General features: G+C 37.4%; 1 protein-coding gene across 10 annotated transcripts in view; it reads right to left on the bottom strand.

Annotated features, from left to right (window-relative positions):
- ATG10 (autophagy related 10) overlaps nt 1-26,241 on the bottom strand; it is a 204,946-nt gene that overhangs the window by 132,347 nt on the left and 46,358 nt on the right. For 5 of the 10 annotated variants that reach the window (XM_036309760.1, XM_036309758.1, XM_036309761.1 and 2 more), the window contains one exon: nt 15,667-15,774. The exons of 3 other annotated variants lie outside the window; for them this stretch is intronic. In XM_036309760.1, the coding sequence (XP_036165653.1) occupies nt 15,667-15,774 (108 nt within the window). Of the gene's footprint in view, nt 1-15,666; nt 15,789-26,241 lie in introns of all 10 variants that reach the window. 2 more of the 10 variants (XM_036309765.1, XM_036309763.1) reach the window with 1 other exon arrangement.

Below are 26,241 nucleotides of genomic sequence, written 5' to 3'. Positions count from 1 at the left end.
TTCTAGTGCTGTCACTTAACTGTTGTAGGACTCTATCCCACTTGCACAAAGATTTATTCTAAAACAGTAAAGCTGCCTTAAGGTGGCACTAATAAAAATTAACATTTGTTAATCCTTGGCTCCCATTGTCCTATTTGATCCTTACAACCACCCTGTAAGGCAGGGATTGCTACCACACCTTTCTATTTGTTGAAGAGTTTGATGTGGAAAAAAGAATGGGGAAAGCAATATAAACTTTACAAAGTGCCTACCGCATTATGTGTTTTACTTTCACAGCACTGACCGGGTGTTTTGTTCCATGATATCATTTAATGCATATATCAACCCCCCTTTTTAACAGCCCCCCGATTCTCCACCTCCTACTCCCTTAAGTATTTGGGACCCAATTTTACAGATGAGGGATTTGAGGCTCAAAGAGGTTCAGTAACATGTTCAAAGTACATGTTAATGTTTTAAAATGAGGAAAAGTAGAAATGTAGAACCAAATTTGCCCAACTCCAAAGCCCTTGCTCTTTCAACCATGGCCCACCAGCTGCTACCCAAAGCCCACAGAAGCCCCACTATACTACTCTCTGAATCCCTTCTACTGATGTTAGCAATCACCAAAGGTCTAAGTAATATTTTCTAAATCTCAGTAACGAACCATTAATAGATTCTGAAATCAATTGGTGGGTCTCAACCAGCATTAAAAAAAAAAAAAAAAGAGCAGTAGATCAGAAAGAATAAGAATTGTTTCATGAACCTTGCATATGGTGTGTACTGGGTCCTGATGTAAAATGAATTTCTTATTGTTGGTTTATATAAAAATGTTTAAAAGCCACTGGTCTCAGAGGGTGCTCTCACACAGAATCAGATCATGGAGAGACTTATCAAGGGACTAGAAACTACTCAGTGCTCAACTCTGCTCACTTAAATAACATCAGGAAGCACAAGACAAGAAGCCCTGTCGAAGACAAGGCAGAAAAAGGATTATCTAGAATCAGCATAGGAGGAGGATGCTGATTGTATAATTATACACCTCCTTCTCAGCAGCTCCAGTCCATCAAGTAGAAAGTATGGTTTATTTTTTACAGCACTAATTATGTAATTATCCATAACATTAAATCAGTTCCATCTGATTCAGTCTATCACAGGTTTCCTGAAACATTCATTTGTTTATTATTTTTAAAAAGAACACTAAACTACCAATCATCTCATATGTAAAAGTTTCAGTGTGGAAACTGGTAAACTTGTCTTGAAAAAGATCTCCTGTCAAATATGACACTTTTGGTCCTTTGGGATAATATACCTTAGAGCTTCTACAAACAACAGATTTCAGACCAGTATGTTCTCATCTTTTTCTTCATTATTTCATAAAATGCTTATAGTAGAGTAATAATGCTACAATGGATATCTTCACAAAAAACTCTTCTATAGACTACAACTAAATTTTTCTTTATAATTCTTCTTTTGGTATGTCATTCATTAAAAATAATTCTCTGAGAAAGTGCTACAAAGATAAATAAACTATGGATCCTACACTCAAGGAACCAGCAGTTTATGAGGGGAGATGTTACACTAGACACTATAACTTCCCTCAGCTCTGTACACTGCCTCTGAGCAAAGCTATAAATAACCCACGCTATAGCCGAAACCGGTTTGGCTCAGTGGATAGAGCGTTGGCCTGCGGACTGAGAGGTCCCGGGTTCGATTCCGGTCAAGGGCATGTACCTGGGTTGCGGGCATATCCCCAGTGGGAGATGTGCAGGAGGCGGCTGATTGATGATTCTCTCTCATCGATGTTTCTGGCTCTCTGTCTCTCTCCCTTCCTCTCTGTAAAAAATCAATAAAATATATTTAAAAAAAAAATAACCCACGCTATAAGCCAATACCTGTAACAGCCGTAGACTATCCAGAAAGACTCACAAGACACCCTCTAACAAGCAAGAGACTAAAACAAGAAATATACAGACAAGGACCCGGGCCAGAAAAAAGCATGCAAACTATAGACCCCCATCTGGTTCTCCTAGCGGTTAGCCACATCATCACACTCTCAGCTCTGCCTAACTCTTTAGACCTCTATGACACAGGTGAATACCATGCATCCATAAATGGCAAGGAAGATAAGCATACTCTCTAGATCAGTGGTTCTCAACCTTGGCTGCACATCAGAATCACATGGGAATCTTTTTAAAATCCTGATTTCTGGGCCTCATCCTCCGGAAATTCTGTTTCTTTGTTACTAATGTTGTGGCCCCACCCCATAACAAAGAAACAGAATTTCTGGAGGATGAGGCCCAGAAATCAGGATTTTAAAAAGATTCCCAGGTGATTCTAATGTGCAGCCAAGGTTGAGAACCACTGCTTTAGATGGTTAGAGAAGTCATTCAGGATCCTCCTCCCTTTTCCCCACCTAACTTCACTACAGTCTTATCTCTGCCCAACTTCAAACCCATGACACCATCATTCCCTCTACTTTGGATTAGTGTTTTGTACTTGAATTCCTGGTGTTTAAATCTCAAAACCCTTAATGGGTTCTGATTTGGTCTGTCTCTTACTCTCAGTACTCCCTACTAAATTGAATGAAAATCCCAGATTCAGGGACGTAACAACACACCAGCAATTAGTCCTAATGCCCTAACACAACCAGCCTACTACCCCCAGAACAGAAGATGTGGACAAACCATGCTAAAAACTCCAACTATTCCTCTGAGCAATCTGAAGTCATAACTTAAGACTCTCACATTCCACCTGAAATTCCTTTCCTTTGGGCAAAAGCATCTGGCATCTCCCCACCACTTTCTATACTCGTCATCATATCCCCTACAGCCACACTCAACAACCCAAAATAGAATATATGGTAAAAGGTACTAGACTCCTTCTTGCAGGCTAATCCCAGTACTCCGTGTCACCAAATGAGTATGATGCAGAGAAACATTTTTAGAAGTTCGTTTCTCACCTGAAGAATAACCAGAATGTGCTATAGCCTCTCCTAAGTACTGAGAGTAACTGTAGAAATTAAGATTGAGTGACAGGTTCATAAGGCAGTCAAATATGCAGATAGAATCCCTCCCAAGCCCTGGAGTTTCTTGTTGCCAAATTCCATGTTTTTAAGTCATTCTGACTTAAAATACCAGCTGTCAAACTGGAAAGCTAGGGCACTTCAACTTTATTTGAGGTAACTGACATATATCCTCTGGTTAGCTTTAAAGTCATTACTATTAACTTGGTTTCTCATTTTCAGCCCCACTACTGCCTCTGGATTCACCTTGGTTTGCCTGGGTTGACTTTCAACACTTCCCAAGCACTCTGATTTAGGGAATATGTTGGAACTATTGCCAAAGAATAGTAGTGAAAATAACCTGTTAGAAAGAGATAATAAAAAAGAATTCACTGTCACTAGTATTACAGAGACCAAAAGAGAGAGAATTTAAAGAAGAAAGGGCTTAGTCAAATGTTGTAATGTGGTCAAGAAGGATGAAAACACTAAATGTGGTGATAATAAGGTAACTGGTAACTTAGATGGGAGCAATGTTCATAGTTTGATTTTGGTAAAAGTCAAAAGAAAGAGTTGAAGTTGGAATGCGTGACAAATGAGTGAAGGTTACTTATTCAAGAAATCAGGTAGAGAAGGAAAGAAGAGAGATAGAATTATAGAAGAGAATTGAGAAGTGTTGATATAGGTTGGCATGAATGAATGAATAGGACCAAGAGCAAGGCATGGAACCTCCGTGTTGTGGGCATTACCAAGAAAGCTAAAGTCAAGGCTAAGTAAGAAGGCAAAAGGAACTTGTATCATTGAGGGTCTTGAGACAAAAAGAATGTACAGAGCATGTTCAGACAAGGGTTTAAAATAGTTGAAAATAAGGAGGTATAGACAGAGAGAAAGATTTCAGAGTTTGAGATCATCATTGTGTTTTTTCTCTTTTGTTTCACATCTAACAAACCGAAGGGTGACTAAGGTTAGGCTATTTCACAAATAATTATTGAAAAGGGAACATTTAATAATATCACTTCAAATTAGTCAACAATCATTTTAACAATCTCATCCAAACTGTCTTGTTACTTTCAGATTACAACTACTTTTCTTTTTCTTTTTTTTACAACTACTCTTCTTTTCCTTCAAAATAAGGTAGGGTCAAGCAAGCAGAGCATAGCGACCAGTTTAATAGACCAGGCTGTTGTGCTTTCTGGCGGACTGGTCAAAGAAGGCATTCTTTCACGCTCCGGTCCAGATGTTCTTTATGTAAGTAATGCTGCCAGCTTGATAGCCTTTCCCCTCTTTTCAATCCATTCTAAACAATAGCTGAGACAAACCTGTAATTTCTATCCGAAAGCTCCTTTGAGGTTAGCTAGAACTAGATGTAACTTCTCTCAATGCATATACATTAAATCTCCCACAAATACATGAGACTAACAGTTTGCTAAGAATGAAGAATGCCTTTAAACAGCAAATTTGCAAGGACCATATGGAAGAACATTATTGACGTTGCCATTATTTTGATTTCTGCAATCAAAAACAACACTTTGATGCCTCCTTCATAGAGTTTTTCCCTTTAGCTTTTCACTTTGAAAACCTTTAACAGTTTAAAACTTGGTTATTTTCATTTACTTAAAGATAAAATTATTATTCACGCTTAGGCACATAAATTAAAAATAAACTTTAACAAATACTCCTAGCTCCTTCATTTACTGAATACCATTTAATAAATGGATAATAAATTTATAACGATAAAATATTTATTCTAACTGCTGACTTTTAGTTAAGGTATATTGGGGAGAAGGGAAATTCTAGGTATTTCCAATCCAGAGAACCCAAGATACAGGCTATATTAGTTTCTGGCATTTATATGCCAGGCACCGAGAAATGCGAAGGACACAGTGGTGATCAGTTATCTAATCAGGTCAGTTCTTGGCGTCCATTGGTTGGTTCTAAATCACTAGTCCTGTTTAAAAATGTTTTGTTCTCTCCCTGTAAATAACTCATCTGCATTTTAAAGACAGGCTATATTTTAGGTATTATTGGAGGAAATATGGGGTGCTATATGGGTCCTATCATGTAAGCAGCAATCTACATGTATGGAATTGTAGTAAAATAGTATTCTATCTGATAGTTTTTATCTGACAGCTTAAAAAATCCTGACAAGGAGCAAATTTCACTCAAGCAAAAGCAACAACAACAAATCAACAATCTTTTAAACATCTGAAGATTGCAGTTTACCACAAGATTCCACATTTCCATTTTAACATTCAATTTTTTTTTCATAATATATGACAAAGACTGTTTTTGAGCCCTGCATAGAAAATTATGCTTATGGACATTTCTTTCACTCCAGAAAATATTTTTTAAATGAACCTTTTCAATTTAACTAAGGAAGAAAAAGAATGTTAGCTATAATTAATGAAATAATTTGAAAACCCAAATATTTTAAATTCTATCTAATCTTTTGTTAGATCAAATCTCATTGCAATGTATTCCAAGCAATGTATCCCTTCCAACATTAGGCAGTTTCCACTGACTTAAAAAAAAACACCAAACACAAAACTCAAAGAGTGAAAGAAGTATTAAATAGTGGCTCGGTTTCACTTACTTTAGATTTGATTATAAAATCAAGCAGGCTCAGCAGTTCTCCATGAAAAAAGACCACATAAAGTTTAAACCCCCCAATCAATTCATTAAATGTTTTTTAAAAGCTATATCCTGGAAAGCATCTTAAATTCATTAAAAAATGGGAGGAATATATAATCAGAACACTTTCAATAGTGCGCTGTCCTTCCTCAGAAACAATTGGTTCCTATTAGACCTTTACAACTAGACATAAGCATTCTGAATTGGAAGCCAGATTGTCATATAGAAATATCAGCTCAGTGTTCTCTTAAGTCCATATCTGCTTCTAGAAGTGATGTTACTTTTGATTTAAAAAAACACATCAATATTAGAACTACACATAAAGGAAACCTTTTGCTATAACTCACTGCTGAATTAAAATATAATGGCTATGGCAGGTGCCTTTACAAATGGTTTTGTACTAGCTTGATAAATAGAAAGAGAATTCATTACCTATCTGGATTGATTCAACTCAATTTCTCTCTCTCTCTCTCTCTCTCTCTCTCTCTCAAAAAAAAAAAAAAAAAAAGATACTCTCTTTGCTCTGCCAAGGAGACTAGTGCACAGAGAATTTTCAAAGGTAGAAGTAACCTTAAAAGGCCATTTAGATTATAGGTTCTCAATAAACCTAATACAATATCTGAATTTTGCAAAGTGATATTACTCAGGTACCCAGGTCCTAGAGAAGAAAAAAGTTTTAGTGTGACATGCCCCTGCCTCTGTATAAGACTTCTTGGCTTCACAGCAGAACACTACACTACTAAAGACTCCTAAGATTTTATTAGGCAGTTCAAACCGTTTTAGTGCCACATTTCTATATGTGGTTTCTGATGTGTTCTAAGAATAAGTAAACAGATACTTGTCATATAATAAAGCAATATAGTTTGCATAGTACTATATTACTAGTGCAGTAATTCACAATCTTATTGGAACTGCAAATCCTAATCAGACCTGAATAGTTTTTTAAATATCCTATACTCTCCCCGCTCACACACCACACACTCTATGGAATATATTTATACTCTAAATTAAATAAAATTAAATCTTACTTTGTCTTTGAACTTCCCATAATACCTCAAGAAAAACACAAGAGTGGAATCAGGGTATGCTGTATTAATAATTATTTTCTTTAAAAATCCATTTATCAGCATAAGATTCATCTATTAATCAATAGATAGTAGTGATGACTACACATGCTTCTGTTTGTTTCTACACACATAAAATATAACAGACTTTCTTGTATCTTAACATTGTTTTAATAATTACATTTTCAAACACTAAGGGTAATCATGCTTATTACTCATCATTTACATTTATCAATATGCCCATGCTTCTAAAAATAGCAGTTGCTTTACAAATAAATTGTTAACACTGAGAACTGTGGCTTGTCATTTAGTCCATTATTAAAAAACACACACACACACACACACACACACACACTATTCTGACATATGAGTCTATTTTGGACATACAAAATAGAACTCATCCTAGAAGCCACTTAATAAAATCCTTAGGGCAAATGAGTGTATTTGAAGACCTGGTTACTTCAGAAGATCATCATTCTCTGAATATGTTCTTTTGGCAATTGAGATCATCTCCTGTTACAGTTTCTCAGCTTTCTGCTTCGGGGAATTTATGATAGGTTGAGGGCTCTCTATAATATTCTACCTGCCCTGACCAAGGAAGGTCCCAGTGAGTGGCCTGCAAGGCCCTAGGACAAAAATCCTTTTTTTCCCCAGTAGGTTATTACAACGGTATCATTACCATTGCTATTTTTATGACTCTATCATTTTCATAGTTTTTTTTTTTTTTAAAAAAAAACATAATCTGAAGGTGAAACCTGAGGCTCTAAAGTAATGAAGATAGTATGATGAATAAGTAGTGTATGCTCAATACCCATCTCTGACATCTGTTTAAAAAAAACAGAACTTCAGTAATCTAACTTCAGACAGAAAAATCTGAACTTCAATAGTGTAAAAAAAAGCATTGACCAGTTTAAAATAAATATGTATGGGTATCCAAGAAGACAAAAGCTGAGCCATCGCTATTCTATGAAAATAATTCAGAATTTCATAAATGAAGAGGTTAGAGATGAAAAGAAACAGCAGAGCAACATCAGACAGAAAAATAATTCTACAGACTATTGGGTGTTTCCCTCTTCTAAGCATTTATTAATAATTTCTACTACTGATTATTAACAGTCAATCCCATGTTGAATATTCATCTCACTGTTTCCTTTCATTGAGTGGTTTAATGCTGAACATAATAAAAACTTGCACCTTATTTCTCTACTCTACTCATTGTAGTCCTCATTAGCCAGTGAGTTAATTTAGAATCTTACAAAGTATTTTTAAAGTTTCCAGTTACTTTGCAATAATATACACATACAAGTTTTAAATGACTAATTTTCATCAAAAATCGGCTACTTGGCATAGAAAGCTTGTGTTCACACTTCCATTCTCAAATTATTATTTTATTTATATAAATAAGGCTGTAGAAAGGATAAGCAGCTCATATCTGTTAAAGCAAACCAATTGTTAAATAATGTTTTTCACTACAGTTACATGATTATAACTTAATTCAAATTCAAAAAATCATAATTTGACAAAGTGGCACATTAGCACCAATATCAATTTAAGTAAATAAGAGTTCCATATAATAAGAAATCCCAAGGATCAGTGTTGATTATGTTGTCTCCTGTTGAAAATACTCATTTATATTTAGAAGATTTTAAATTGAGGCTATAAATTTCTTTTGATTACTGGTAAAGATTTTGTTCAAAAATTGCTATAATCCTGCTTGCCACTTCACAAACTCACAAATATCACAAGTAAATCATATTAACTGCACTCAAAAAATGCCTCCTCTAATATGATTAACCTATAAGAACTCCTGTTGTCCAAAACCAGAACTAAAAGATACCCCATTATATTTAGGAAATTTCTAAATATTAACTCAGTCTTTGAACTATCATTTTAAACTATATTTTAAAAATATTATGATTTTCACAAATTATTTCACTTATATATTCCATTATATTTCACTCTGATTTTTTATTTTTATTTATTTTATTTATTTTTATTTTTTTATATATATATTTTTTATTGATTAAGATATTACATATGTGTCCTTATCCCCACGTTACCCCCTACCTCCCCTCCTGCCCCCCTGCTCATGCCCTCACCCCCTTGTTTTCTGTGTCCATTGGTTAGGCCTATATGCTTGCATATAAGTCCTTTGGTTGATCTTTCCCCCTTACCCCCACCCTCCCCTACCTTCCCTCCAAGGCCTGACAGTCCAATCAATGCCTCTCCGTCTCTGTATCAGTCCTTGCTCATCAGTTTATGTTGTTCATTATATTCCACAAATGAGTGAGATCATGTGGTGTTTATCCTTCTCTGACTGGCTTATTCCACTTAGCATAATGCTCTCCAGTTCCATCCATGCTGTGGTAAATGGTAAGAGTTCCTTTTTCTTCTTCCTCTTCTTAAAGAATACCTTTCAGCATTTCATATAATGCTGGTTTGGTGGTGATGAACTCCTTTAGCTTTTTCTTATCTGTGAAGCTCTTTATCTGACCTTCAATTCTGAATGATAGCTTTGCTGGATAAAGTAATCTTGGTTGTAGGTTCTTGGCGTTCATCACTTTGAATATTTCTTGCCACTCTCTTTTGGCCTGCATGGTTTCTGTTGAGAAATCAGCTAACAGTTGTATGGGTACTCCCTTGTAGGCAACTGACTGTCTTTCTCTTGCTGCTTTTAAGATTCTCTCTTTGTCTTTTGCTCTTGGCATTTTAATTATGATGTGTCTTGGTGTGGTCCTCTTTGGATTCCTTTTGTTTGGGGTTCTCTGTGCTTCCTGGACTTGTAAGTCTATTTCTTTCACCAGGTAGGGGAAGTTTTCTGTCATTATTTCTTCAAATAGGTTTTCAACATCTTGCCCTCTCTGTTCTTCTGGTACCCCTATAATTCTGATGTTGGTATGCTTGAAGTTGTCCCAGAGGCTCCTTACACTATCTTCATATTTTTGGATTCTTTTTTCTTTTTCGGTTGGGTATTTTTTGTTTCTTCGTATTTCAAATCTTTGACTTGATTCTTGGGATCCTCTTGTCTGCTGTTGGATCTCTGTATATTATTCTTTATTTCAGTCAGTATATGCTTAATTTCCAGTTGGTCTTTTTTCATATCCTCTAGGGTCTCACTGAATTTATCGGCGGTTTCCATAAAATTCTTGAAAAACCTTATAAACGTGGCCTTGAACTCTATATCCAGTCGTTTGTTTTCCTCCATTTCTGTCATTTGTGACCTGTTTCTTTTCTCCACATTTTTTATGCTTCCGTGTTGGTAGAGTGGCTTTGTGTGCTAGGTGTCCTGTAGGGCCCAGTGGCTCAGCCTCCCCAGTTACCTGAGGTGGACACTCTTGGTGCACCCCCTTGTGGGCTTTGTGCACAGTCTTGTTGTAGTTATGCCTTGATTGTTCTAGGATCACTGGGAGGAATTGACCTCCAGGCAATTGGCAGTGAGAATCAGCTGTGTCTGCAGTGGGAGAACTTCAGTGCTGAAGACACCCTTCTGGGGCAAGACTTGCTTCAGTGGGGCTTTGGTGCTCACTGAGTCTGCCCCCTGAGTGTGTCCCTTATGGATCTGAGGAGTTGTCATCTGGATGGTCCCACTCTGACCACTGGGTACACTGGCTCTTGGATCTAAGGAGGTGCTAATTTAGCCTCTGTTGAGGTTACCCAGCAGGAGCTAGGAAGAGAACTGCAGATTCCCCTTCCTTTTTTGGAGTTTGGAGGTGCCCAGATGAGGCCCAGCTGTGAAGCAATGCAATCTGATGTGGGGCCTTGGGCCTTCTCTTGGAAGTTCTGGGTCTCTCTGGCCCAGCTGCAATTTGTTAGGTAATTTTCAGGTTGCAAAGGGCCAGGGCATTCATATGCAAAAGCCTCTGCCGCAGCCTGGGTGGGGCGGGGTCTCTGGGAATCAAAGGCGGAGCAAGCAGCTATGGCGGATCCTCAGCCCTGCCCTAAGGGGCCACGTGTCTCAGTGTCCCGGTAATTGCTGCAAGCACCTCTGAGGGAAAGCCGCCCTCGAGTTCCGAGTTCTGCCTGCTGCCAGACAGTCCAGTTTCTCGCCGTATGAGTCCTGGGTCCCCAGAGACTTCCCGGAACCGGAGTTCAGAGCAGTCGGGAGCGTGTGACTCCCTCCCGATTCAAAAAGACAGCTGCGTCCTCAGGTGCCAGCCCCTTTCCCCGTGCACGCGCTCGAGCCTCCCTACCTCTGCACTTTACTTCCACAGCTCCTCTGGGTCTCAGTGTGCTTTTCTTTCCTTCTAGTTGTAGAATTTCCACTCAGCCAGCCTTCCTGTAGTTCTGGATGATGTCCGTTTTGTCTTTTCGTTGTATTTTTGAAGTTGTTATGGGAGGCAGCAATTTCCGGTTTTTACCTATGTCGCCATCTTTGTTTCTCCCCTTCACTCTGATTTTTTAAATTGTACGATTGTCTATATAATATTGTAGATAATCTCACAGGTATAAACATCATGAGTCCAACTATCTTTCTGTAATCAAGACTGCTGGATTTAGTTAGAACAAAGAAGTAAATCGATTTCCCACATCATAAAAAAAAAATTTTTTTTAAATTGAAACAACTATCAGCAGAGGCATTCCTTTGAATATTTTTAAGTAGGGAACGTGGTGTACGGATATTGAACAGTTATAGAACTATCAGGCTTTAAATTCTAAAGAGAATTCAGAGGTCCTCTAGCTCAGTCTTCTATACAATGTAGGACTTCTTTCTATAATATTAGAAGCTTGGTTATAAGCTGATGGCCTGAGGACCATTTACAGCATATAAATATAGTCTATTTGGCCTTTACATAAATATGTTTTTAATTAAGCCAACACACAAAAATCCAGATGACTGCATTTTCTTGAAAATCCACCTGGAGCTGCATGCCTAGTGCCCTTTGGATGTCATGCCCTCTCTACTTCTCCACAGCTCCCACCACTTCCCAGGGACCCACTGCACTCACTCATCACCTGCCTCATGCTCTCAGCATCTGAACATTTCAGTTGGTGAACACTGTTCTGGAAAAAGCATTATGTACATTGCCACAAAAATGGAGGGAACCCATAACTTTACAAGTAGACCTATTTCATTGCAGGCAAGTCTAAACATTAGAGAGATTTGCCTAGAATAATTTCCAGACACAAACTAGTTCTATCCTCGGAAACAAATCAAGTCCTTCCAGAGGAAACCCTTCTAGATATATCTGCAGAAAACTAAACTTCCTAAGTTTCTAGTTCTAGTTTAACATCCCCAGAGCCCTCAAATATTCCTCACTATGTTTTCAAGCCCACTGTGGCCCTTGGCATGCTCTCTGTATGGATGAACTCTACTTAAAATATATTTCAAAGCTATTATTTATGTGTTCATTTATTATATATTCTAGTTATCAGTGTTCTTCACATGTAATATGCAATATTTAGTTGATCTAGATCAGTTGTTCTCAAACCTTTTGTTCTCAGGACCCCTCTACACTTTTAAAATTCATGGAGTATTCCAATGAGCTTTTGTTTAAGACAGTGACATGTATTGATATTCACTGTACTAGAAATTAAAATTGAAATTTTAAAAAATATTTTTAATTCATTTAAAAATATGTGTCAATATAACATATTTCTATGAAAAATAAATATATTTTCCAAAACAAGATAAATTAGTATGAAAAGTGTTTTACATTTTTGCAAATCTTTTTACTGTCTGGTGTAATGGAAGACAGTTGGGTTCTTGTAACGATTTCTGCATTCACTCTATTGCAATATCACAGGTAGGTAGCCTAGAAAACTGACCTTGTGAGTCCCCGAAAGTATCTCTGGTACACCTCACCAGGGGCCCTCAGACCATATTTGGGATACATTTATGCTTTAATTAATGTAGCTTGGATTCTAGTTAATTTTCCTAGCATCCATGGCATTCTTTTCACTTATCTTAAACTTGTAGTCAACTAAAATCACCAGCTGTTTCTCAAACAAATTGCTGTCAAGCCTCCCCCTTTCATCTAAATGCAGACCTTACATATATATATATATTTCTCTATAGATCCAATGTTGTTGGTTTCAGAGAGTAAAACCATTCATGCCGTGCCCAGGCTCCCTTAAAGATGGTGGACCTATCCCCATTCAGCTGTTGTGATTGTTGACTGGTAACACACAGCAGCCCCCTTTCCTGAAGAATTTCTCAGTAAAACTGGAACTGCCTTACTTGGGAAGCTATGTCTCCTGCCACTTCAGCCAATGGCTGACTGACAAGTCAATGATTGTCACAGAGTACAAAAGGCTGGCCTCAAGAGAATAAAGTGGGACTAATTCTGGGTGTATTTTTTGCTCTAAAGCTTCCCAGGGGATCAGACTAAAGTTAATCTTTAGCTGAGATGACATTCTTCCTTAGCTCCTATCCCTTGTTCTGCTAAGAGCATATCAACAGAAATCTCCATCACAGGCTCAACCAAAGACATCTTTCTTCCATCAATATTATTGCAATATCAACCCTATCATACATCATATTAACTAACCATCTCAGCTGTGCAGCACATCATACATGCTTTAGCATTCTATTATAGATTAGTGCAGTGGTTCCCAAAGTGTGGTCCCTGGGCCAGCAGCAGCAGCATCTCTGGAAACTTATTAGAGCTGCAAATTCTCACTCCAGACCTACTGAACAAAGAACTCCATCACAGGGATGTGCTGTAATTAAACTAACCCACTACTGTTGTACATTTCAGTTATTTCCATCTTATCCTGTTATAAATAGTGCTGAAATGAATATTGTTGCAGGTAAATATTTGTGTACATTTCAGATTATTTTGTAAATATTTGCCTGCAATTTACTTTGTTGTAAAAGTTTTGCATCAAAAAAAAGTGTACTGATAAATGAATAGAGGGATGGATATATAATAAAGCAAGCAGAGCAATATGTTAATGGTAGAGTTTAGGTGATGAGTACATGAATGTTCACTGCAAAATTCTTTCAATTTTCTCATATGTTTAAAATTTGTTGTGAAGTGTTGAAAATAAAAAAAAGTTGGAAAATTTATATTTTATGAAGCTAAATTCCTGGATTTGGAATAGATTGTTCATAGTATGTGCACGTCTTTCAACTTTGTGAAGTTAAAACATCAAGCAGAAAGTGTCAGTTCCCTCACACTGTCAACACCACTTTTTAGTGCTTTCCAAGTCTCTGCCAACTGGTTAAGCAAAAGCTGGTAATTCATCTTTTAAATCATCATTTCCATGTGTATTTCTTAAGTTAATATATAATGAACTGAAAAGCTTCCTAACATGCTTGGCTTCAGATTTGATGTCAGTTATTCAAACCATGAAGTAGTAATCAAGATTTGAGCACTCACTGGGAGCACTTGATTTATTACCGAGAACAATACCCTCAAGAATAACTTGCAAACCAAATTATATTGGTGAGAGTTTCCAGGCCAGCATCCTACACAGGCAGAGGGGGCTAGTGCCAGATTGTCAAATGGATCTGATTTAATAGATGATGAGAAAAAGGTCTTCCTTTGGGGGGGGGGGGGGCTCTTCACCCATTTTACCAGAATACTCAGAATTCTAAGCATTTCTAAGTGATTTCTTCTTTTGTGTTGAAGCAATTAAAGCCCCAAGTTTCTATTTTAGAATTCAAGAATTTTACTTCAGTATAGGCTCTCCTTAATTATGGTGCATCCAAAGGATGGAATATAATGGGACCATTAAAAGAGAACTATGGAATTCTACATTTAATGACATGGGAAGATGTCTGTAATATACATGTTCATTGCAAAACACAATTATGTATGTATATACATGACAGAAATATGTGGAAGAGTATTTATGAAAATATCAATAGTAATTACCTCCAGTTGAAGGATTCATGGGAGTTTTTTCTCCTCTTTTCACTTTTTCTCTATTATTCATATTCACACTGAACATATAAACATTGTTATTAATAACAACAAATACAATAAGGCTACTTTACATTTTGATAAAAATTACATTGAAAATACCCCAGAAAACCACTGAGCCATTATCACCATATTAAAATTTAATTTAGCAAAATTTTCAAGTCAAGGTTAAAGTCTTCTACAGAATGAGACCCATATCTAGCATTTTTTAAAGAGCACAGGGGAAAAGAGTTAGAGGCAAACTAGGCAAAGAGGTCTCCAGCCAGGTGTTAAGCAGCAGAGGGATAGATTTGTATTGTCCTGGGGGATTTCACAGAATAAAAACCAATAGGCAATGGAAGGAAGGCATCTGTGGAAACCAAAAGGGTAAAGGCTCACTACAACTCAGAGTAGATTTCAACTGTACCACAATTCCTGCTTTCAATATTGTAGCAATGAAAAAGAAGGAAATCTTAACTTTTGCAACAGCATGGATGGACCTAGGAAAGCATTATGCTAAGTGAAATAAGCCAGTCAGAGAGAGACAAATACCGTATGATTTCACTTATATGTGGAATCTAATGAACAAAGTAAACTAACAAATAAAATAGAAACAGACTCATAGACACAGAGAACAGACTGGCAGCTGTTAGAGGGAAGGAGGTTGGGGGACTTGGTGAAAAATGTGAAAGGATTAAACAAAACAAAACAAAAAAACCTTCATAGACACAGACAACAGTTGGTGATTACCAGGGGGAAAGAGGAGTGGAGGGAGGTAGAAAAGGATATAGAGGGGATAAATGGTGATGGAAGGAGACTTGATTTGGGTTGGTCTCCAATATAATATCCAGATGATGTATTAAAGAATTGTACACCTGAAACTTGTATAATTTTATTACCCAAGGTCACTGGAAAAATTTTAGTGTATATATATATATATATATATATATATATATATATAAATATTAATATATATATATTAAAGAAGAAAATATCTCCTGACAGATGATATTCACTTCTCCTCTGACAGCAGGCCTGAGATCCAATGGCAGTTAATTTTTTAAAATATATATTTAACAAATTTAAAATTTTAAATTTATACCTCACAAAGACTGAAAAGGAGAATATGACATGGTAAATCACTCACCTCCATAGGAAGACACGTCTGTACATGGGTAGATGTCCCTGGATATGACACCACTGTCCCATTTTTTATTTGAAAATGTATTTTGCACATATATCCATCAGAACAGTCCTGTGTTCCATCATCAAAAAAATACATACGAAAATGCCAATTATTTTAAGAATTCATTATTCTAAGAATTACAGCTACTCATAACTTCCAAACTGAGCAATAAAAAACTAAGTATATTAAATGAGATGAGATAATAGGGATAAACTCATCCAATAAATACAAGTTTTAGTTCCCAACCTTTCTCACTTATTGATACTTTTCCTTCTCTTAAATTAAATCCCTACTCTCCCTTTTTTCCCCTTAAGCACTCCATAGAACAGAGGTCACAAAGCAAAGCTTTTAGGTTGGCTACTATTAAAAAGCATATAAATATCTTATAGAAATATCTTGTCACATAAGTAATACTGATTTTCACAACATATAAGAAAGAAAAATTTTAGGAGAACTTGCAACAAATCTTGAAACTAGGGACCTTTCATTTCAATTCCTTGACCAAGGCAAGATCTCCATTAAAATGTCCCAGGGAGGTAATTATGCAGTACCTTCCTGAGCACTTCCAGGAGCCTACCCTTTACTCCCTTACACCACTGCCACCTCCATTTTGGGACATTGTTCATTGGGAAAGTGTTGTCTTACAATGCACTGATATGTTTCCTTTTAACCTTAACTCGCTGGTCTTAGGTCTTCCCTCTAGAACAGTGGTTCTCAACCTTGGCTGCACATTAGAATCATCTGGGAATCTTTTTAAAATCCTGATTTCTGGACCTCATCCTCCAGAAATTCTGTTTCTTTGTTACTAATGTTGTCGCCCCACCCCATAACAAAGAAACAGAATTTCCGGAGGATAAGGCCCAGAAGTCAGGATTTTGAAAAGATTCCAGGTGATTCTAATGTGCAGCCAAGGTTGAGAACCACTGCTCTAGAATTTATACTCTTTCCACAGAGCCATTCTTCAAAGACTTAAGACAATTACCAACATTTTTAAATGTTCCCTGAAAGATAGGATATCTAAGCCCTTCACCAGTTGCATTTCTCTCCTATTTTTTATACTTGCTCTTAAATACACTAATGGATGATGTTCATTTAATTGCTGTCAGTTCTATTTCTTTTAGGCAAAACTTGTTTGAATTCAATAAAGTGTAAAAAGTAATACCTCTACATACACAAACATACTCACATGTTAATAAAAATTATTAATTCTTCACCAAATTGCCACACTAACATTCACATTTTAACAGATTTAAAATAGTTATAATTAAGAAATATGTGGTTACTTAATATGATGCAGTAAAAAATATATAGAATAGCATTTCAACTAAAAAATTCATAATTCCCTTAAATACTTTTGCTAAGATTCAAAAATCTAGTTTTTCACTATAAAATAAGACAAGAAAAAACTACAGTGTTTGTAAGTAATTTAACATTGAAATTTTTTAAAAAATTGTGTCATGCCAACTATGCAAGAGCATTTGATTTTAGGTAACTGTACTGGGTTGAATAGTGTCCCCTCAGAATTCATGTCTCCCCAGAGTATGACCTTATTTGTAAATAGGGTCTGTACAGATGTAATCAAGCTAAGATAAGGTCATATTGTTTAAATCCAATATGACTGGTATCCTTGTAAGATAAGAACAGAAAAATGTGGCTGCAGAGACACAGGCACACGGGGAGAAGGCTACAGGGAGACAAGGCAGGTATTGGGGTGGTGCATCTACAAGCGAAAACATGACAAGGACTGCCATCAACCAACAGAGGCTAGAACAGGCAGGAAACGACGCTTCTCCAGAGCCTTTGGAGGGAGCATGGCCCTACAGACAGACACCTTGATTTCTGACTTCCAAGCTTTGAGAAAATAAATTTCTATGTTGTAACCTACCCTGTTTATGGTCTAATGTTAGGTAACACACACAGAAACTATATGTTTTGAGAAATATGGCAGGACCTTTACAATGCCTCCCCATTAGCAAGGCTGACATCCTGCCAGCAACTCCAAAGCACCCTGCCAGTCGGTGGTGCTCAGCACCAGCTCTGACTGACTGGACCCAACTCAGAATGACTTGGTGATGCCACTGCCCCAGGTTCTTAAATATTTTTAATATCCTTCCTGCCTGTAAGGTAAGCAATCAGGTATCCAATATCTTTTATTATTTCATTAAGGTTCTGCATTTTATAGGTGAAATTATTATTTTAAATTCCAGTTCTGCCCTGGTCGGTCTGGCTCAGTGGATAGAGCATTGGCCTGTGGGTTGAAGGGTCCCAGGTTCGATTCCGGTCAAGGGCATGTACCTTGGTTGTGGGCACATCCCCAGTAGGGAATGTGCAGGAGGCAGCTGGTCGATGTTTCTCTCTCATCGATGTTTCTAACTCTCTATCCCTCTCCCATCCTCTCTGTAAAAAATCAATAAAATATATATTTAAAAATCCAGTTCTATATGATCCAACTACAAAGCATATCCCTAAATGGCCTTTTACCATGGAAATATTTGTATTTACCCAATGTAGATGACTTTGAATAATACTGTATGTAAATGGAGAGATATGTACTTTCGGTTGTTGTTGCTTTTTACATCAAGTATCCATTCCCCCTTCTTTTGGAAGAGTAGACACTTTTCCTCCTTCCCCTGTCAGCATGGACTTGGCTCCCCAGCTCTAAGAACAGTCACTGGTGGCCAATCAGGGCACCAGTCCTGCTGGTATCAGAGACTAGAGGGCAAATGATCCAATCAGAACCAATGAAATGTGAGTCAAGACTTTGGAGGGCAGGGGAGGAGGAGAAGACTATTCTCTTTTCTACTGGATTTGAAACAGAAAAATAAAACCCTGCCAGTGTTGGCAGCCACCATGTAATTAAATGAAGCCTGAGAATGAAGCCAATACAAAAGGAAGCAAGGGCATGAGATGCTGAGAGACCAGGTCCTGATTATACTATTTAAACCAACTGTAGCTGAAGCTAGCTCTACCCTTCAATTTTTCAATTACATGACCCTCAAAACTCGCTTCTTTGCTTCACCCAATTTGGGTTGGGTTGTCTGTCACTTGAACCAAAATATTCTTTGCATAAAATGACATATATTGTGTTTATTAGTTTAAAACTAGAAGATTTGCTACTCTATTGTATGACAGATAATCAATAGTTGATTATATAAAGATTTCCCAAATACAATAAAACCATAATGCTACGTGTTTGCGAGAAAAAGTACTGACAGTCTACAATTTAAAACTAATCAAGCAATACAGGGGAAAAAAACATGGAACAACTGTTCAGATATTCAAAGAACAGTTAGAGCTAAATTGTATATACTGCATATAATTGATCAAATGAGGGTAATTGTGTTATTTCATATTTTTCTATACCCGAGCACTGGTCATACAACTTTTTCTTGAAGCTACAGTTTGGTGAAACTCTAATTGCAATGCAAAATGCATCTCTTTTGATATCAAAAGAGGTGAGTCAAAAATTCCTACGTACCTATGTTATAAGATCTAAGTAAATTATTTGGTGTCTTTTCCATTGAGTTAAGATAGAGAGATATGTCATTTTTAATATTATTCATAATTTAAGAAATATTAATTTCATTTGGGGTAAATTCTGATATTGTTTATTAGCATATATTAGGAGGTACACAGGGGTTTTTGATTCAGCCTATAGTTTTTCTTTTCAGAATCAATCACTTAAAAGTCAAGATTAGCCTTAAAAAATATAGAAACAAAAGAGTTTATAGCATTTTAGTTTCTCTTCAAATATTTACTTTCATAAAAGTAGGTCTCTCCCCTACATTGGTTTAATTTAAGGCAAAAAAATATGTTTTGTTCTTCATTGCTGAAGAATACATTTTAAAGACAACGAACATAAGAACCTGAGAACCACCACCCTGCACCAGCAGTAGAGACCAGCAAGGACAATGGGTTAATAATGCAGATTTTGTAATCAAAATACGATAATTTTAAGAGAAACATCAGAAGTGCTTTATTCAAAGTCATGTTCATCGCTAGCTACACATTTCCCCCATCTTTCAGGTAATTTGTGGATACCATCCCAATAGAACTTTTCTTGTTTTGAGGCATACCATTCAGAGACCCAATTTTCCACTTCTTCCTACGTTTTGAAGTGCTGCTCAGAAAGTACATGTGCCATCGATCAAACAAGTGGTAATCTGAAGGAGCAAGGTCTGGTGAATACGGCGGGTGGCTTAATACTTCCCAGGCAAGATCTTTTAACGTGCCTTTAACTGGTTTTGAAGTGTGTGATGGTGCATCATCATGAAGCAAAATTAATTTCTGTGTCCATTCTGGCCCATTCTGGTCATTTCACGATCAAAGCGTGGTTCAAATTGATTATTTGTTGTCGGTAGCGATCAGTATTAACGGTTTCACCTGGTTTTAGAAGCTCATACTACACCACACCTTCCTGATCCCACCAAACGCAGAGCATTGTCTTCTTTCAGAAGTGATTTGGCCCTGCAGTCGATGTTGATGGTTGACCTGGATCAACCCATGATTTTGTGCGTTTGGGATTCTCAAAATAAATCCACTTTTCATCGCCAATCACAATTCGATGAAAAAAGACTTCCTTTTGTGCCATTGAAGTAACATTTTACTGATAACTTTTCGGTTTTCCATTTGTCTTTCGTTCAGTTGATGTGGCACCCATTTTCCTTCCTTTAAAAATCTTTCCCATTTCTTGTAAATGATCAGAAATTGTTTGCTGAGCAACGTTTAATCTTTCTGCAAGTTGTTTTTGAGTTTGATATGCATCTTCATCCAATAATGCTTGTAATTGTTGGTCTTCAAACTTTTTCGTTGACCTGGACGTTCTTTGTCTTTCACATCGAAATCATCACTTTTAAAGCGTTTGAACCAGCGTTCACAAGTATCTTGAGATGGAGCATGTTCACCATAAGCTTCCCAAAGTATACAATAACTTTCAGCAGCATTTTTCTTCAAAATAAAGTAACGAATTAAAACTTCCTGCAAATGCTCTTTTTTGGGCATGAAATTCAACATTTTTAAGTGTAAAAATATCTATGATGTTAACATCTTCAGAAAATTTGACATATGAAGTTTTGAAGCTTGCTGTCAATACAACAAAATAGCATATATATCAAATCGTATATATCAACATATGTGTAACTCCATCTATTGAAAAAAATCCGCATTAGTAACCGGTACACGTAGTAACTCCTATCTCTTCCAACTATTCCAGTAAACTCTCCACTCAGATTTCTCTGAGTTCTTTTTGTACTTACAATAGCTTACAATTTAGCATAAAATCTTATTTTTATTTTTAACATTGCTTAGTTTTATTTCCTCCAGTCAATCCTAAATTCAGGGCCTAGGCCCAAGTCCCTGGGGGAAAAAAGGCCAGACTCATTCCACACAAACACCTGGTCCCGTGGAGTCTGAAAACACTCTGGACCTGCAAGGAAAAAAGGAACCTTATCCAGTCCAATCCTCCCATTTCAGAGATTAGAGGGTGAAGGACTGAAGCACCTTTAAGAGACTTGTCTTACAGCTAATTAGGGGCAGAGCTGGGAATGAAAAGCAGGCCTGTTGACCCTAGTGTTCTTTTGACTACACTAAGCAAATTCTGCCAGAGAGCCGGATGGAGGCAGAAAAATGCTTACTGCAGACTCTTGCTTTGCACATTGAGTAACATGCTCAAGTCACTTGAGTGTGGTCTGGGGACAAGCAGCAGCCTCAGGGTTATTTGGATGGAAGCCTGTTAGGCAAAATCTCAAGCCCCACCCAGACCTCCTGAAGTGGAATCTGTATTTAACAGGATCCTAGGTGATTCCTGCGCACATTTGGAGCAGGAAGGCAGCTTGCATGGTGATCCCTGACTCAAAGGAACTGCAAAATGTTGGCCTTAAACAGTGGTCCTCAACTCTGGCTACACATCAGCAGCACCTGGGGAGTTTTCCAAGTACTGTTGTTAAAGTGCCCCCTCAGACCAGTGAAGTCAGAATCTTCCCAGTAGATGCTAATGCAGCAGCTAGGGTAGAGAACCACTGCACTAAATTAACTAGAGCTCCTCTTTTGAACTCTAAGAACAGTCAGTCATCCCGTACTCTGCAGCTGCCTTGGGAGGAAAGGCACAAACAACTGCCAGCCTGCAGGAACACTGTGGCTCACTTGGAGCTCTCATGGGCTGTTCTAGCCTCTGTGGAGGCTCGTCTTGGAGCCGTGATGTGCTGAACTGGCTTTCTAAGTGGTCTTCACTACCACCTCAAACCCTGCTTTCTGGCAACTTGCTCAGCCTTGACCCAGTCCTCTGTCACTGCCTTAATCTTATAACTTAAAACTGCCACTGTCCCATGTCCAACTCCATTTCTACCATCAGGATTCCTTGCTGCCCTCCACTACAGAGCAGGTTGCTTCTCGTAGTTCTTATTAGAAGAGAAACTAATAGGAAATGCTGCAATCCAGACACTACTAACAAAAAACTCCTCACATTATCTACATAGAATGCCGTATACCAAAATAAGGAATAAAGATTTAAATGATAAAAACAATACTATAAATGTGCTGATGAAAACACTGGAGAATATAAATACATATATACTATTAAAAAGATATTTTAAAAGTAAATAAAAACCTCAGTCATAATAAAATGCTGATAAATTCTACTTTATGAAAAAATTCTTATCACAAAATCAAAAGACAAACATCAAAGTGTGAAAAAATTACATGCCACTCTTATAGAAAAGGACTAATTTTGTCAATATATAAGCAGCTTTAATTTCCTCAATATATTAATAGTTTCAACAAATCAAAAAGAAAAAAGCCAGCAGCCCAATAAGAAAATGAGCAAAGAATATAAACAGATAGTTCACTAAAGAGGCAATAAATATGGATATTAATCACATAACATGTTCAATGTTACCCATAAAAATGCAAATTAAAAAATACCTTTTTTTTTAACCTATCAGATTGGCAAAGATCAAAAAGCATGAAATATACTATGGAGACAAAGATGTGGGTAAAATAGGCATGTACTCTCATACACTGCCAGGGGCAGGGTAGCTTAAATTAGTATAACCTCCATAAAGAGCAAGTTAGTGATAACTTTCCAAATTTAAAAAATGCACATATTTTCCACCCAGAAATATTACTTCCAGGAATTTATCTTACAGATATAGTTGAACATTAGGAAACATAATTCATGCAATGATATGTATTAAAGTATTATTTTCATAACACAATATTGGAAATAACCTAAATGCTTATCAGTGAGGATTCATAAATTCAAATAATGGAATGCTATGCAGGCGTAAAAATGAGCAAGTTCTATAACGATTGATATGGAATAAAATCAAGATAGGTCATTAAGTTAAATATGTGCAGAACTGTATGCATATACGTACATCATGCCACCATTTGTTTAAATATAAATGCATATGCTTGTATATGCACTGAAAATATCTGAAAAGACATTCAAGACACTGGTATTAGTGGTGACCTCTGGGTTTGGGCGAAAAGGATGGGAAGGTTAGGAAGGAAATTTACTTTTTTAGTGCACAAACCCTTTTGTGCCTATAAATATATAACTTTCATGTTAAACAAATACTTCATTCACTGCTTTCTGAACATATGTCTCCGGGCCATCACATTGCTGCAATCCATTCCAATCTTAAACTTCTAGGGAGAAAATGTCCTCAAGGCTTTATAGAACCCTAGGGAGATAACCAAGTTTTCTGGTTTGTGCTGACTGCATACTGGATGGAGATCTAAGGATTTCCTAACAGCACATGTCTGAGTCTGCTTTCTTACCAGCTATCATGGGCTATGCCACCCAGAGAGCTATGTTATGCCTATTGAATCCAACTACCCAAATAACTATAGGGCTTCTGTTGTTGAGTTTTAATAAGCTTTCAACAATCTTCTCTAGAAAAAACACTGTTATCTAAAATAATTGGGTGGTTATCTAAGAGCCTCAGCTCTACTTTGGAGTAAAGTATTGCATATGGGACTCAAGTTAACTTCCCAGAATGATCAGCAGGATGGGCTCAGTCAAGGCCACAGGGAGGAATTAAGACAAGTGGAAGTGTCTAGGTCACTGCTGGCACTGACCAGCAGAACCTTCAGGGTTAATGGAACCCTGAGGAGCAGGCCAAACCTAGGCCACAGATCTCAAATAGTTGCCCTTTTCCCTTGATGAACGATCAAACCAAAACTATCAGTAGCTGCCCAAAGGTGATTAATCTTGGGGACAAAAAATGTAAAAGCTGTTGCTGAAAAGAAAAGCTTACACTGAGTAGGTCAAACATAAAATAACAGCATTTTTTAAAATGCCAAAATTAGATGGTATAGAAAAGTAATTGTTAAAGCTTTAGAGATCCTGCAGAACACAATTCTGAATATAGTACTATGTCTCCTCCTCATGCCCACCCCCAATACCCACCCAATGTTGCTAACTATGGTTTCAATTTCTGATACTGTTATACCGCCTAAAGGCATGTGTGGATCCTGGCCAAGGCTGATTTGGATGCCTAGAGTCAATACCAAGTGTGACCAGATCCAGTCAAAGTAATTCATGGATAACTGTTGGCCTCTGACTCAGGTAAAAATTCAAGAGCCCTAAAACTCAAGAAATCAAAAACCCAGAAGTAAAAATATGGGTATTAAAATATATATATACATATATATGTACTATATATATATATTATTTTACTGATTTCAAAGAGAGGAAGGGAGAGGGAGAGAGAGAGAGAAACATCAATAAGAGAGAAACATCAATCCAATTGGCTTCCTCCTGCAGGCCCCCTACTTGGGATCCAGCCTGCAACCCTGGCATGTGCCCTGACGGTGAATAGAACCGTGACCTCCTGGTGCATGGGATGACAATTAACCAACTGAGCCATACCAGCCAGGCCAACATATTTCACCTTTGATGTATGTCTTAAATTTTCCTTGGTCTTGGAGTATTGTTTTTTCTTTTTTCTTTTTGTAGTGTTGATTATTGCTTTTATCTTTGTGACCTAACATGTAAATGTCTACTGAGCACATTTTTTCCACTAGCTAAGAATTAAACCACACAAAAACATTGTGACCATTGGTTGTTGACTGGAGATTTTCTGGTTCTATCCAGTTTAACACATTGTTTGTGGGTAGTTTTTATCGCGTGCTAACAGGTGGCGCAGGCCATTTTTGCTAATTTTTTGCGCAAATGGCAACGTTCAGTAAAATTACGATAACTTTAGTTTACATATTTATACGTTACCCACATTCTACCGCTAGTCTATAAAAAGCGTATTAATACGTGTCCCACGCTCTACTACTTACAGTCAACGTAAAACGTATAAATACGTTTCCCGCATACAATGTGTTAAAAGAACTTTCTTAAGCATGTTCATGGTATGAAATAAAAGAGAATCTGTAGGATTTTAACTTAAAATATTCTCTCCTCAACAGCAGTGTGTCAGAGGGTGATACTGCCTTCTATCACAATCAGTAATTCAACAGTGAATCTTGTTTACATTAGCATACATCCTATATAATAAAAGCCTAATATGCAAATCGACCAAAACAGTGGAATGACAGATCAGTGGGGGGGCAGGGCTGGCAAGCAGGCAGCACCAAGCCAGCCAAGGTGGGTGCCAGCGGGCAGAGAGAGGGGACAGTGATTGGGGGCAGTGACCAGAGGTGGCAGAGGGGTGGTCAGGGGGCGGGGCCAGCCTCTCACCGGCTGGCGCTGTCCCCCGATAGGCCCACGGATTGCCTCCCGCAGAGGAGCGAGCCTAAGGCATCAGTCAGACATCCCTCAAGGGTTCCTGTCTGCGAGAGGGTGCAGGCGGGGCTGAGGGACCCCCCCAAGTGCACAAATTTTCATGCACCAGGCCTCTAGTATTACATACTTTTATTAGATTTAAATTTATAATCGACCTATAAACAAAGCACAGAGGATTGATTACAGAACAGAATTTAAATACAGATCTTCATAATGTAAAATTAATAATATAATTAATTTAAAAATCAGAGGGAGGAACAGGAAGGAATGTGATAGTATACACACTCTAAGTTCCCATGTACCACAGAAAAATACAAGTTATTGTTCAAAGATGAAAAATCAGGAAGTAGAAGTATACTTTTAAAGTTACAGAAATAACCCAGCTGCAGTGGCTCAGTGGATTGAGTGGCATCCCATGGACTAAGAGTTACCAGGTTTGATTCCCAGTCAGGGCACATGCCCAGGTTGTGGGCTCAATCCCCAGTAGGGGGCCTGCAGGAGATAGCCAATCAATGATTCTCTCACATCATTGATGTTTCTATCTCTCTCTTCCTCTCCCTTCCTCTCTGAAATCAATAAAAATATTTTAAAACATTTTTTTAAAAGCAAATGTGAAGCTCACATTAAAAAAATAAAATAAAGCCTAGCTGGTATGGCTCAGTAGATAGAGCGCTGGCCTATGGACTGAAGGGTCCCAGGTTCAATTCTGATCAAGGGTACATGCCCAGGTTGCAGGCTCCATCCCCAATAGGGTACATGCAGGAGTCAGCCAATCAATGATTCTCTCTCATCATTGATGT

This window comes from Myotis myotis, unplaced genomic scaffold (genome assembly GCF_014108235.1).
Source record: "Myotis myotis isolate mMyoMyo1 unplaced genomic scaffold, mMyoMyo1.p scaffold_m19_p_5, whole genome shotgun sequence".
NCBI lineage: Eukaryota > Metazoa > Chordata > Mammalia > Chiroptera > Vespertilionidae > Myotis > Myotis myotis.
This window is presented reverse-complemented; position numbering and strand designations above follow the sequence as displayed.